At 47.7% G+C, this 13,153-nt stretch overlaps 1 protein-coding gene across 1 annotated transcript in view; it reads left to right on the top strand.

Moving 5' to 3' along the window:
* The window catches only part of LOC111957418 (calsenilin), a 37,749-nt gene extending 24,596 nt beyond the window's left edge, over positions 1 to 13,153 (top strand). Inside the window, exon 8 of the mRNA XM_070436902.1 lies at positions 12,944 to 13,153. Coding sequence (XP_070293003.1) covers positions 12,944 to 12,991 — 48 coding nt within the window. The 3' untranslated portion in view covers positions 12,992 to 13,153. The remainder of the gene's footprint in view (positions 1 to 12,943) is intronic.

Below are 13,153 nucleotides of genomic sequence, written 5' to 3'. Positions count from 1 at the left end.
CTGAATCAGAGAGATGCCATAATCGACATTCACATCTTCGGCACCCGGGGAACAGCCTTGCTCAGGGCAGAACGACCAATAATTTTTTACCTTGTCAGTTTGGGGATTCAATCCAGCAACCTTTCCGTTACTGGCCCAATGCTCTAACCACTAGGCTACCTGCCACACCCTGTTGGTGGGTTCTACAATCCTGCTGAGTTTCATTAAATTTGACAAAGCAGAAATGGCCATTATAGCCCTAGGTGGAGTGGCCATTTTGGAACGCAATGACTATTCACAAGCTGTCTTTAGACTACTACAGAGGCCATGTTCGAAATCTGTCGTGCCTACTGCTTACTTAAACTACACACTGTGCACCAATCATACTACATATGATTTACAACATACTGTTTAGTAAAAATATGCTCGGACCGGTGCTAGAACCCCTATTTAAAGCTGGATCAGCATTTTGGGGTCCTAGCACAAAGCCACAATTTTCTGTTAGTCTTTAAAGACATTAATGTTCTGAGRGATATGAGGAAACAAAGGTCTATAACAAGGGAGAGGAAGATTCCCACAACAGTATCTGTTGAAGTTGGTAAGCCAGTGTAGTGGGCAATCATTTTTGATATGTGTATATTCTAAATATATCACATGTGACTCAAAATAAGACTAAGCAATTATCCTATTAAAATGTTTATCTGACATAAAGATAATTAGCAATATGCAAGAGACTACGGTTGAGTAACAGTAATAGGCAATTAAGAAATGTCTGAGAATGGATTCTAAATATAAGTGTATTTCATTACTTTGTAAAACTAATGGAATGACATACAAGGCATAAAGCTTAAGTTACAAGGCATTAACAAGCATTACAAGGCATTATTTTAAGCATGGTCAGGGAGAAAGTCCATGGGGTGGAGAGAGGAAGGCCCAAGAAATTGTCAAAGTCTCCAGTCACCCAAGTCATAGACTGTTCTCTCTGCGACCGCACGGCAAGCGGTACCAGAGCGCCAAGTCTAGGTCCAAAAGGTTCCTTAATAGCTTCTATCCCCAAGCCATAAGACTGCTGAACAATTAATCAAATGGCCACCGTACTATTTACACTGCTGCTACTCGCTGTTTATTATCTATGCATAGTAATTTTACCCCTATCTACATGTACAAATTACCTCAACTAACCTGTACAACCACACATTGACTCGGTACCGGTACCCCCTGTATATAGCCTCATTATTGTTATTTTATTGTGTTACTTTTTATTTATCAAATATATTCATAACTCTTTTTCTTGAACTGCATTGTTGGTTAAGGGCTTGTAAGTAAGCATTTCATGGTAAGGTATACCTGTTGTATTCAGTGCATGTGACAAATAAGATTTGATTTGATTTGAAAGAAGGAAATAAATAGTATCTCACCACAGCAGGTCAGGAACAAATAAGAGAAAGAGCTTTGAATCTTAAACCCTTTTATAAGCATCTGAGTTGTTTGGATTCAAAACCTGAGTTAAGTTAACCTGCAATCAGATATCAGACCTACATGACGTAACTTCTAATTCTCAGAGATGTGACCATGGGGTTTGGCAAGACCAACACAGAGAATGTTGAATTCTTAAGACAACACATAGCAAATTCTTGCATACTGTTGATAAGAAGAGTTACTTCTGGGGTTGGAATGCCCTCCACTAACAGGGTTGGAGCTTGTGATTATGATGCTTAGAGCCACCCTCTTCAGGAATGGTGGAAGCAGGGTGATGGCATGTTGAAATTGGCAAGCCAGCGGGGTTTGTGGAGCTTGTGTTTAAAGCTACACTCCTTAACTGGATCACCATCAAAAAAATGTACAATGGAGGAAATGCATCCCATGACATTTTCACATGCGGTTAAGACTTGATTTTCATGATGCATATGTAGTTCTTAAGTAATGTGGCAGAATGAGGGTTCATCAGAGCGGCCAACATGATGGGAAATTCAGTACTCTGATTGGTGTGTGCACACACCCACACACGATGCTGCTTTCCAACAGAGAAATGAAACACAAAAATATATTCAAGGTGTTAAGGGTTAAAAATAACATGTATTGTTGAGAGATATGAGGAAATAAAGGTTTCATAAAAAGAGAGAGCAAGATTACTAAAATATATACTAAAACAGCTGTATCTCCTGATTGGTAGAATTTATTTATATTCTGATTGCTGATTTGTAAAGCGGATAAGTAGAGGTTTTGTCTAACTTGCTAGGAAAGTGGTCATAATGTCCGTTTGTAAAAGTTGAGAGAAAATGTAGTTGATGCTACAGAATAACTATCTTCAAAGTAATGACTCTGTAACGGTCGTTCTCCTCCTCTTCGTCTGAAGAGGAGGAGTAGGGATTGGACCAAAGCGCAGCGGGTGATGAATACATAACGATATTTATTAAAGTAAAGACGTAACACGAAAACACTTTAACAAACTACAAAAACAAATAAACGATGTAGACAGACCTGGACTAGAGAACTTACAATAAACGAAGAACGCACGAACAGGAACAGACTACATACACGAACGACAAACCGAAACAGTCCCGTGTGGTGCAACATACACAGACACGGAAGACAACCACCCACAAACAAACAGAGTGAAACAGCCTACCTATATATGATTCTCAATCAGAGGAAATGAATAACACCTGTCCCTGATTGAGAACCATATAAGGCTAACAAAACAATAACTTAAACATTAAGAAAACGTAACATAGAATATAGCCACCCCAACTCACGCCCTGACCAAAACTAAACACATACAAAATAAGAGAAAACAGGTCAGAACGTGACATACCCCCCCTCAAGGTGCGACTTCCGACGCACCAGCATAAAGTCTAGGGGAGGGTCTGGTGGGCATCTGTCCACGGTGGCGGCTCAGGCTCTAGGCGTGGTCCCCACCCCACCATACGTTCAATCCCCGCTTTTGTAGCCCCCTCCCATGACCACCCTCCAATACCCACCTAAATTAAGGGGCATAGCGGGATTAAGGGGCATCAGCGGGATAAGGGCAGCACCGGGATAAGGGGCAGCACCGGGATAGGGGCAGCACACGGGATAAGGGCCAGCACCGGATAAGGGGCAGCCCCGGACTGAGGGACGGACAGCTCCGGACTGAGGGACGGCAGCTCCGGACTGAGGGACGGCAGCTCCGGACTAGGGACGGCAGCTTCCGTGGACTGTAGGGACGGCAGCTCCGGACTGGGGACGCAGCTCGACTGAGGGACGGGAGCTCCGGACTGGCTGACGGCTCGCTGCCTCATGGCTCGCTGACGGCTCTGCTGTCATGGCTCGCTGTAGGCTTGGTGCTCATGGTTCGCTGACGGCTCTGGCTGCTCTGCTTCGCTGACGGCTCTGGCTTGCCTGGTGGCTCGCTGACGGCTCTGGCCTGCTCATGGCTCGCTGACGGCTCTGGCTGCTCATGGCTCACTGGCGGCTCTGGGTGCTCATGGCTCACTTGGCGGCTCTTGGGCTGCTCATGCTCACTGGCGGCTCTGGCAGTCCTGGCTGACTGGAGGCTGCTGGCAGTCCTGGGCTGACTGGCGGCGTCTGCAGATCCGATTGCACGAACGGCTCTGCAGATCCTGGCTGACTGGCGGCTCTGGCGGATCCTGGCTGACTGGCGGCTCTGGCAGATCCTGTGACTGGCGCTTGGCGATGGCTGCTGGCGGCTCTGGCAGGATCCTGGCTGACGTGCGGCTCTGGCAGTCCTGTGCTCTGATGGACTGGCTCTCTGGCGGATCCTAGACTGACTGGCGGCTCTCCTGCAAGGATCCTGGCTGACTGAGCGGCTCTGGCGGATCCTGGGCTGACTGGCGGCGCTGGCGGATCCTGGCTGACGGCGGCTCTGGCGGATCCTGGCTGATGGCGGCTTACGGCGATCGGGGCAGACGGATGGCTCAAGATGGCGGCTGGGCAGACGGATGGCTCAGATGGCGCTGGCAGACGGATGGCTCAGATGGCGCTGGGAGACGGATGACTCAGATGCGCTGGGCAGACGGATGGCTCAGATGTGGCGCTGGGCAGGACGGCATGGCTCAGAAATAAGCGCTGGGCTAAGAATGAGCAGACTCTGGCCGGCTGAGGCAAGATTCTGTAGGCCTGGTGCGTTGGTACCGGAACTGGAGTTATCGGGCTTAATGGACCACGCCTTCAGGCTAGTGTGGGGACAGCAACAGGGCACACTGAACTCTCAAGGCGTACTATAGGCCTGGTGCGTGGTACCGGCACTGGTGGTACCGGGCTGAGGGCACGCACATCAGGGCGAGTACGGGGAGAAGGAACAGTGCGTACAGGACTCTGGAGACGCACAGGAGGCTTGGTGCGTGGTGTAGGCACTGGTGGTAATGGGCTGGAGACACGCACCACAGGGCTAGTGCGTGGAGGAGGAACAGGGCTCTGGAGACGCACAGGAAGCCTGGTGCGTGGTGTAGGCACTGGTGGTACCAGGCTGGAGCGGGGAGGTGGCGCCGGAAATACCGGACCGTGCAGGCGTACTGGCTCCCTTGAGCATTGAGCCTGCCCAACCTTACCTGGTTGTATGCTCCCCGTCGCCCGACCAGTGCGGGGAGGTGGAATAACCCGCACCGGGCTATGTAGGCGAACCGGGGATACCATGCGTAAGGCTGGTGCCATGTAAGCCGGCCCGAGGAGACGCACTGGTGGCCAGATGCGTTGGGCCGGCTTCATGACATCTGGCTCAATCCTCAATCTGGCCCGGCCGATACGAGGAGCTGGTATGTACTGCACCGGGCTCTGAACACATACAGGAGACACCATGCGCTCTACTGCGTAACACGGTGTCTGCCCGTACTCTCGCTCTCCACGGTAAGTACAGGGAGTAGGCGCAGGTCTCCTACCTGACTTCGCCACACTCCCTTTTAGCCGCCCCCCAAGAAATTTTGGGGGTTTCTCTTCGGGTTTCCAGCCTCGCTTACGTGCTGCCTCTTCATACCACCGCTCCTGGGCTTTAGCTGCCTCCATCTCTTCACGAGAGCGGCGATATTCTCCAATGTGAGCCCAGTGTCCTTTTCCCTCCAGAATTTCCTCCCATGTCCAGGAGTCCTGTGTAGTGGGCCGCTGCTGCTGCTGCTGCCCGTAGCCACGCTGCTTGGTCCGAGTTTGGTGGGTGGTTCTGTAACGGCAGTCTAAGTCGTCCTCCTCCTCAGACGAGGAGAGGCGAGAAGGATCGGAGGACCAATGTGCAGCGTGGTAAGTTTCCATAATTTAATGACATGAAAACTAGACAAGAATACAAAACAACAAAAGTACTAACCGTCATAGTCCCGTGTGGCACAAACACTGACACAGGAGACAACCACCCACAAAATCCCAACACAAAACAAGCCACCTATATATGATTCTCAATCAGGGACAACGATTGACAGCTGCCTCTGATTGAGAACCATATTAGGCTGAACACAGAAACAGACAAACTAGACACACAACATAGAATGCCCACCCAGCTCACGTCCTGACCAACACTAAAACAAGCAAAACACATAAGAACTATGGTCAGGACGTGACACCAATTGAGAATCTGTGGTATGACTTAAAGATTGCTGTACACCAGCAGAACCCATCCAACTTGAAGAAGCTGGAGCAGTTTTGCCTTGAAGAATGGTCAAAAATCCCAGTGGCTAGATGTGCCAAGCTTATAGAAACATACCCCAAGAGACTTGCAGCTGTAATTGCTGCAAAAAAAGTGTCTCTACAAAGTATTGACTTTGGGGGGGTGAATAGTTATACACACTCAAGTTTTCCATTTTTTTGTCTTGTTTGTTGTTTGTTTCACAATAAAAAAATATGCTGCATCTTCAAAGTGGTAGGCATGTTGTGTAAATCAAATGATACAAACCCCCCAAAAATCTATTTTAATTCCAGGTTGAAAGGCAACAAAATAGGGAAAATGCCATGGGATTGAATACTTTCGCAAGCCACTGTAGTTCTCATTCTCCATCACTTCAAATGTAATACAATTACTCTTGTACATATGTAAATAACTGTAAATAATGTCTTTAGATACATCTTAATGAATTAACTGTAAACATGAACTCTGTAACCCATGAAAGTTACAACAGATCTGGTTACTAAAACAGCTGTATCATTTGATTTCTAGAAGATATTTCTGTTCCGATTTCAGATTTGAATAGCAGAGAAGCAGACTAAGATTTCGCATGCTCTAAGTTTTTGTCTAACTTGTTGAAAAATTGTCAAAGTAGCTGATTTTTGTCAAAGGTTGTTTACTGTGAATAGAATGTTGGAAGTCTGTGAGTTTTTAACAATGGGACCTTTAGAATGTTGAAGAAATCGCATTAAAGTGGATGAGATTTTTGGGGGGGAGGGCAAAAAGCTTAATAGTTTGTAAGTATTAATGTTATCAAAAAGTTGACTAGTCTACATGTTTTAAAGTTCAATGGCGTTTCTAGCTTAAACGGTGTATGAAAAATTGTATTTCAAAGAATAATAATTGTACAATATTTTACAATATTTAAAGTATATTTAGAATATTTAATGTGGGACTTTTGCTGTCTAAAYTCTCATTAATACAATATTCTACAAACTCCCAGATAAATTTGTTTTACTTTCTAAATTGACTTAAATTTAAATGGAATTGACCCCAACCCTGTTATTTTCTAAATGTGAGATTGTTTTGATAGGATGTCACAAGGGTCAGACTGGGACCCTGGAGAACCATGTTAACAAGAGAAAGCAGTAGGGGTGGCACGAGTTTTTCTTGTCATCTCTGTGGAAGGACCACCAGAGGGCAGGCTGGTCCCACGGATAGTAGCCCAGCCTGGCATGTGAGTCAAGGTGATCAGAMGCAATTAAGCACAGCTGATAGTACTAATGACCTATTCTCTTTCCCCTACAAGAGAAAGGAGGGAACCAGCAGTGAGCGGAGCTGGAGAAAGAAAAGAGTGTTTGCTTCTCCAAAGGAGAGGACATACCTTTCGGAAGGAAGAAGAAGAGGACAAATTACCTCTTGGGAATGGCCACCACGGATCCGGACCACACCCCGAAGAGGGTTCCCCACGAACGGATCGTTAAGGTGGTGACACACCCGGGATTTATGTTATAGTTTAAAGATACTCATCTTGTGTTCCTTGTTCTTGTAAAGAAAAATATTTGTGTTTTCCTTGGTTGATCATCCTTGATTGTGTTGGAGTTTTTGAGAAGAAAAAAATACCTCAATAGAGAACTTTGTTCAATTAAGAAAACCTGCTCCTGACTTTTATTCCACCTTTCCGCTTTAGAGCAACCTCAAAGTACTTGGTCCATTGGTGGAGAATGCGGGAATTATGTGGACGAGTGACACAAGGATAAGTGAGGAAAACGAAAATCTACCTGTAGACACAGAGGAACCATTCAAGAAGGATGGATAACGCTCTACTACAACAGTTGATCACAGCACTGGAGACAACCATAGAACTCATGCAACAACAGCTGAGCCGGCGAGAAGAACCGAGAGTGAAGCCGAGTGAAGCCGCTATTTTACCTCGTCTCTCAAAGGAAGATGATATTGAGGRTTTCATCATGACGTTCGAATGGACGGCCACCTTGGAAGAGTGGCCCCCACAGAATGGGTGAGTGCGTTAGCTCCTCTTTTGACCGGGATAGCCTAGGAAGCCTACTATGACCTGGACCCCCACAAAGCTGCTGACTATGTGCGACTAAAAACCGAGATTCTGTCCCGGTACCAGCTGACCGCCCGAGATAGATCCGTAAAGTTCCATCAATGGACCTATATGGCCGACCAACCCGTCCGTGCCCAGATATTCGCACTCCTACGCCTAACGAAACAATGGCTGGAGCCCGGAAAGGGAGTAGGACATGTCATAGAAACGCTATAGTAGTGGACTAGATTTTGAGGGAATTACCCAGGGCCTTAGAAAGGGTCTCTGGAGCAGAGGAAGAATACAGACCCAACGCCTCCGACAGCTATTCCAGGAAACCTCCGATGAAGACACCTGCGAAGGGTTATATACAACGGAGGAAGGAAGGAGCAACCAGAGGCTAAGGGCTATATTTGAAGCCCCATCAGAGGAGGGAACATGGAAGAGATCCTCCTCGGGCACCCCCGACGGGGATGGGGAACAACCACCCCACCCCTCTACCGAGGTCTACCTACCCCAAGAATTTTAGGGACAGTTTAGCACCTCACAGCATAGAGACCCAGATCTACGGGATGTCATGAGGAAATGTTGACGGATCAGGTGAGCCCTCTCTTCCCTACTATGCAATCAGGCAGGGTCTCTTGTATTGAGTTGTGCAACGAAGGGGGGGAAAACAGGAATTACTAATGGTGCCTAGACCATACAGGGATACTGTCCTACAGCTAGCCCATTCCCACGTCCTAGGAGGACACCTGGCACAGGACAAAACGATCAACAGAATCATGCAGAGGTTCTATTGGCCCCGTGTCACCCTAGATGTGGCCAGGTATTGTAGGACGTGTGATCAATGTCAGCGTACGGCCATACAGCCACACCTGCGCAGTCCTTTGATTCCTCTCCCCATTATAGAGACCCCCTTCGAACGCATAGCTATGGACCTCGTGGGACCCCTCCCGAAATCCGCCAGAGGATACGAGTACATCCTGGTTGTCGTAGATTACGCTACTAAGTTCCCAGAGGCCATACCCCTTCGCAACATGTCGTCAAAGGGAATCGCCAAGGAATTGTTCATGATATTCTCCCGGGTGGGCCTTCCCAAGACGATCCTAACCGACCAGGGAACCCCGTTCATGTCCCGATTGATGAAGGACTTGTGTCGGTTATACCAGGTTCAACAGATACGCACAAGCATATTCCACCCGCAGACAGACAGTTTGTGCGAACGCCTGAACAAAACAATTAAAAGCATGTTGAGAAGAGTGGTGTCCAGAGATGGGAATAACTGGGACATGCTTCTGCCCCACTTAATGTTTGCCCTGCGAGAAGTACCCCAGGCGTCCACTGGGTTCTCCCCCTTCGAATTGCTCTACGGCCGGCCATGTCGAGGGATCATCGACTTAGTCAAGGAGACCTGGGATGCACAACCATGCCCATTCCGGTCGACGATAGAACATGTTACCATGATGAGGTAGTCTGTTAGCCTGCCTGTCGGCAGTCTGGCCCATTGTAAAGGAACATATGGAGAAGGCGCAACAGACTCAAGGCCGAGCCTACGATAAGTCAGCAACACCCAGGGAGTTCACCATGGGAGAGAAAGTGCTGGTACTCATGCCCACGGCCGAACACCGCTTGCTGGCGCAGTGGAGGGGGCCCTACGAGGTAACAGAAAGGGTCTCATCGGTCAATTACCTCATCAAGCAACCTGACAGGAGGAAGGTCAAACTCTATCATATCAACCTGCTGAAGTACCATGGAAGAGAGGAGGGTGTGGCTTTGATGGCCGTGGAGGACAAGGAAAAAGAGGAGGCCCTGCTACAGGTGCGCCGTGGCCGAACTCTCCTGCCGAAGCAGTCTAGATAGCTAGACAAGCWGATTATGCAATTTGGCAGGGTATTCTCTCCCTTCCCAGGACAAACAGATGTCCTGGTTCACCATATCCACACGGAACCCGGCAAGAAGGTGCATATCCGGCCTTACAGGATTCCTGAGGCCCGCCGAGTCATCGCTAAGAACGAGGTAAGGGAGATGCTGAGGATGAGGGTGATCGAGCCATCTACAAGTGAGTGGTCCAGTCCCATAGTCCTGGTCCCCAAACCTGACGGTAGTATGAGGCTCTGCAACGACTTTAGAGGTGTAAACGCCATCTCTACTTTTGACGCGTATCCCATGCCCCGCGTGGATGAACTCTTGGAGCGTTTAGGAAAGGCCAAGTTCATCACCACCCTGGATTTGACGAAAGGATATTGGCAAGTGRCGGTGGCTCCAGAGGACCGCCCAAAGACTGCCTTCACCACACCGGGAGGGGCTTTTTCAGTATGTGAGAATGCCCTTCGGACTGCATGGTGCTGCGGCAACTTTCCAACGCCTCATGGATGCCATTCTACAACCCCATCAAGAGTACGCAGCGGCGTACGTAGACGATGTGGTCATTCACAGCGAGGACTGGGATAGCCACCTCCTGCGTCTGCGGGCATTGCTCGTGAGCCTGGAGGCAAGAGGGCTGACGGCAAATCCAAAAAAATGCTGCCTGGGTCTGTCCGAAGCTGAATACCTGGGATACACCGTGGGGAACGGAAAAATACGCCCACAGGCAGTAAAGACCAGGGCAATACGGAACTGGCCTCGGGCCCCAGACGAAGCGGGACGTCCGAGCCTTCTTGGGGATAACGGGATATTATCTCATCTCTGGATATGCAACCATTGCCACCCCCCTCACAAACCTAATCAAGAAAAACCTGCCAAACCGTGTAGCGTGGAAAGACAAGACGGAAGACGCCTTCCAGTTGCTAAAAGATAGCCTGTGCTCTGATCACGTCCTGCAGGCTCCTGATTTCTCCCAAGAGTTCATTGTGCTGGTAGACGCCTCAGATACGGGGCTCGGGCCGTCCTAGCTCAGGGTGAAGGCGAAGCAGAGAGGCCTATTCTTTTCATAAGTAGGAAGCTCAGTGATTGGGAACAGAGATATGCTACCGTAGAGAAAGAGGCCCTAGCCATTAAGTGGGCCCTCGCTTATCTCCGGTACTACGTACTCGAGCGTAGGTTTGCCCTCGTTACCGACCATGCTCCCCTCACGTGGATGGCCGGTAAGAGAAACAATAACAACAGAATAGTCAGATGGTTTCTTGCTTTACAACCATTCTCTTTCCATGTTATCCACAGGGCCGGATCGAGGAATGGGAATGCGGACGCGCTGTCCCAACGCGACCAAGACGGCGCGTCTGGCGCCCGGCCCTCCGGTCCGGTCCTAAGGCGGAGGTATGTGGAAGGACCACCAGAGGGCAGGCTGGTCCCACGGATAGTAGCCCAGCCTGGCATGTGAGTCAAGGTGATCAGAGGCAATTAAGCACAGCTGACGGTACTAATGACATATTCTCTTTCCCCTACAAGAGAGAGGAGGGAACCGGCAGTGAGGGGAGCTGGAGAAAGAAAAGAGTGTTTGCTTCTCCAAAGGAGAGGACATGCCTTTCGGAAGGAAGAAGAAGTGGACAAACTACATCTTGGGAATGGCCACCACGGATCCGGACCACCACCCGAAGAGGGTTCTCCACGAACGGACCGTTAAGGCGGTGACACACCTGTGATTTATGTTATAGTGTAAAGATACTCACCTTGTGTTCCTTGGTCTTGTAAAGAAGATTTGTGTTTTCCTTGGTTGATCATCCTTGATTGTGTTGGAGTGTTTGAGAAGAAAAAAATACCTCAATAGAGAACTTTGTTCAATTAAGAAAACCTGCTCCTGACTCTTTTATTCCAACTTTCTGCTTTAGAGCAACCTCAAAGTACTTGGTCCGCTCACATCTATCTCTCTGGGAACCCAGAAGGGAATCAAATCAGGTCTTATTTATATAGCACATCTCTTGCAGAGGATGCATTTCAAAGTGGAACATTTCGCGACGCACAATAGCTGCAGCACACACTAAGTGAATTGCACCTATGTTGTTATCTAGCTCACACGTTTCAGCTAGTACAGTACCAATGTCTTCATCATAATCAGTAGAGGTAAGAAAATATATGGCTAAACACTGGTCGCCTTTTGCTGTGAATAAATTAACGCTCCCTTTATTTTCAATGCATTCTTCTGATAGGTGGGTAAATGCTTGCAAAAAATAAAACAGGTGTGTAAATGGTGTTTGTGGGTTTACCCTCCACTACACCACTGATCAGAACATCCCCTCCCTTATTTTTTATCAATCTGAATCTTGATTCAGGAGTTAACAACACACAGCTGACAGGAACAACTCCTGGGTCACACAATTTAACCCAGGGGTCATACTGTAAGCAATGACTTGACCCAGGAGTTTGACTGTCAGTCGTGTGCTGTTTACTCCTGTTGGTAATGCCAAGCTACTCTTTCCTGGATGTGTTCATTTTATTAAACCTCTAATTTGTAAGATGAGTGCCATGACCCCCAGGGGCAATATGTGTGATGTCACGATATCTAAATATTTTCAGGACACGTAAATCTCTCTCTGCAATATGTGGTGCTTTTATCACAAAATGAACAATCATTCTGGAAATTTCAGCTTAGCCGCCCTATTATATGTGACGATATCAAAGGGATGCACCCAGGGGGGCTGTAGGTAGCCCAGCAGCTAAGGAGTTGGACCTGTAGCCGAAAGGTCACCAGTTGGAGAACTGTTTTATTTTTTATTGTCACATACACCAGGAGCTGGAATAAAGGGGGAACTGATCTGGTAACTGTTCAGTTCCTGACAAGTCCCTTCCGTTGGGCCCTTGAGCAACATGCTCTCCATCCCGGAGTGCTGCACTACGTGTGTGTGTGCTAGCTGGGAGAGTTGAGTAGTAAGCGCAGAAGACACATTTCTGTTGTTCTCTGTAACATGGACAATAAAGTTGTATTATATGGCTCCTGGTCTGGAGCTAATGTCAAGTTAGGCCTACAGTGTGTTCTCTATCAAGATAAGCCCAAAACATGTGCTCTTAGGTTAACACTTAGGAGGTTGGGTACTGTGGCTGTGAACATACCCATTTGTGTTGTACAATGGATAAATAAGAAATATTTCAGTGTTACAGATCATTTTTAGTTATGTAATGAAAAGGAACTTTTATTTTGAAAATTCCTTATGAATGATATTGAATAATGTGTTATGAAGGTTATGAATCATACTGCAATACTCATGAAGGTGTTATGACTGGTTTCATAAAGGTGTTGTGAATGTCTTATGAATAACCCCTCCAAGTAAAGTGTTATGTAGATGTCAGTGGGAGATTTGCTGAATGTTTTAGTTCATAGACTAATAATCCAAGTGAACAAAAAAACTGCCTCATGACTTTCGCTCAATGTTCTGTCCTGTATGTTTCTGTTTCAGGATGAGAACATAATGAACTCCATGCAGCTTTTTGAGAACGTGCTCTAGACCCCAGCAGAACGTTCCACGCCATTCCCCCAACATCCGATCCTGTACTTCTGTCTATATACAATTTCTGTTCAATCCCAAGACACACACACACACACACACACACACACACACACACACACACACACACACACACACACACACACACACACACACACACAC

This window comes from Salvelinus sp. IW2-2015, linkage group LG33 (assembly GCF_002910315.2).
Source record: "Salvelinus sp. IW2-2015 linkage group LG33, ASM291031v2, whole genome shotgun sequence".
In the NCBI taxonomy this organism is placed as follows: Eukaryota; Metazoa; Chordata; class Actinopteri; order Salmoniformes; family Salmonidae; genus Salvelinus; species Salvelinus sp. IW2-2015.
The sequence above is the reverse complement of the archived record's forward strand: the minus strand, read 5'-3'. Positions and strand labels throughout refer to the sequence as shown.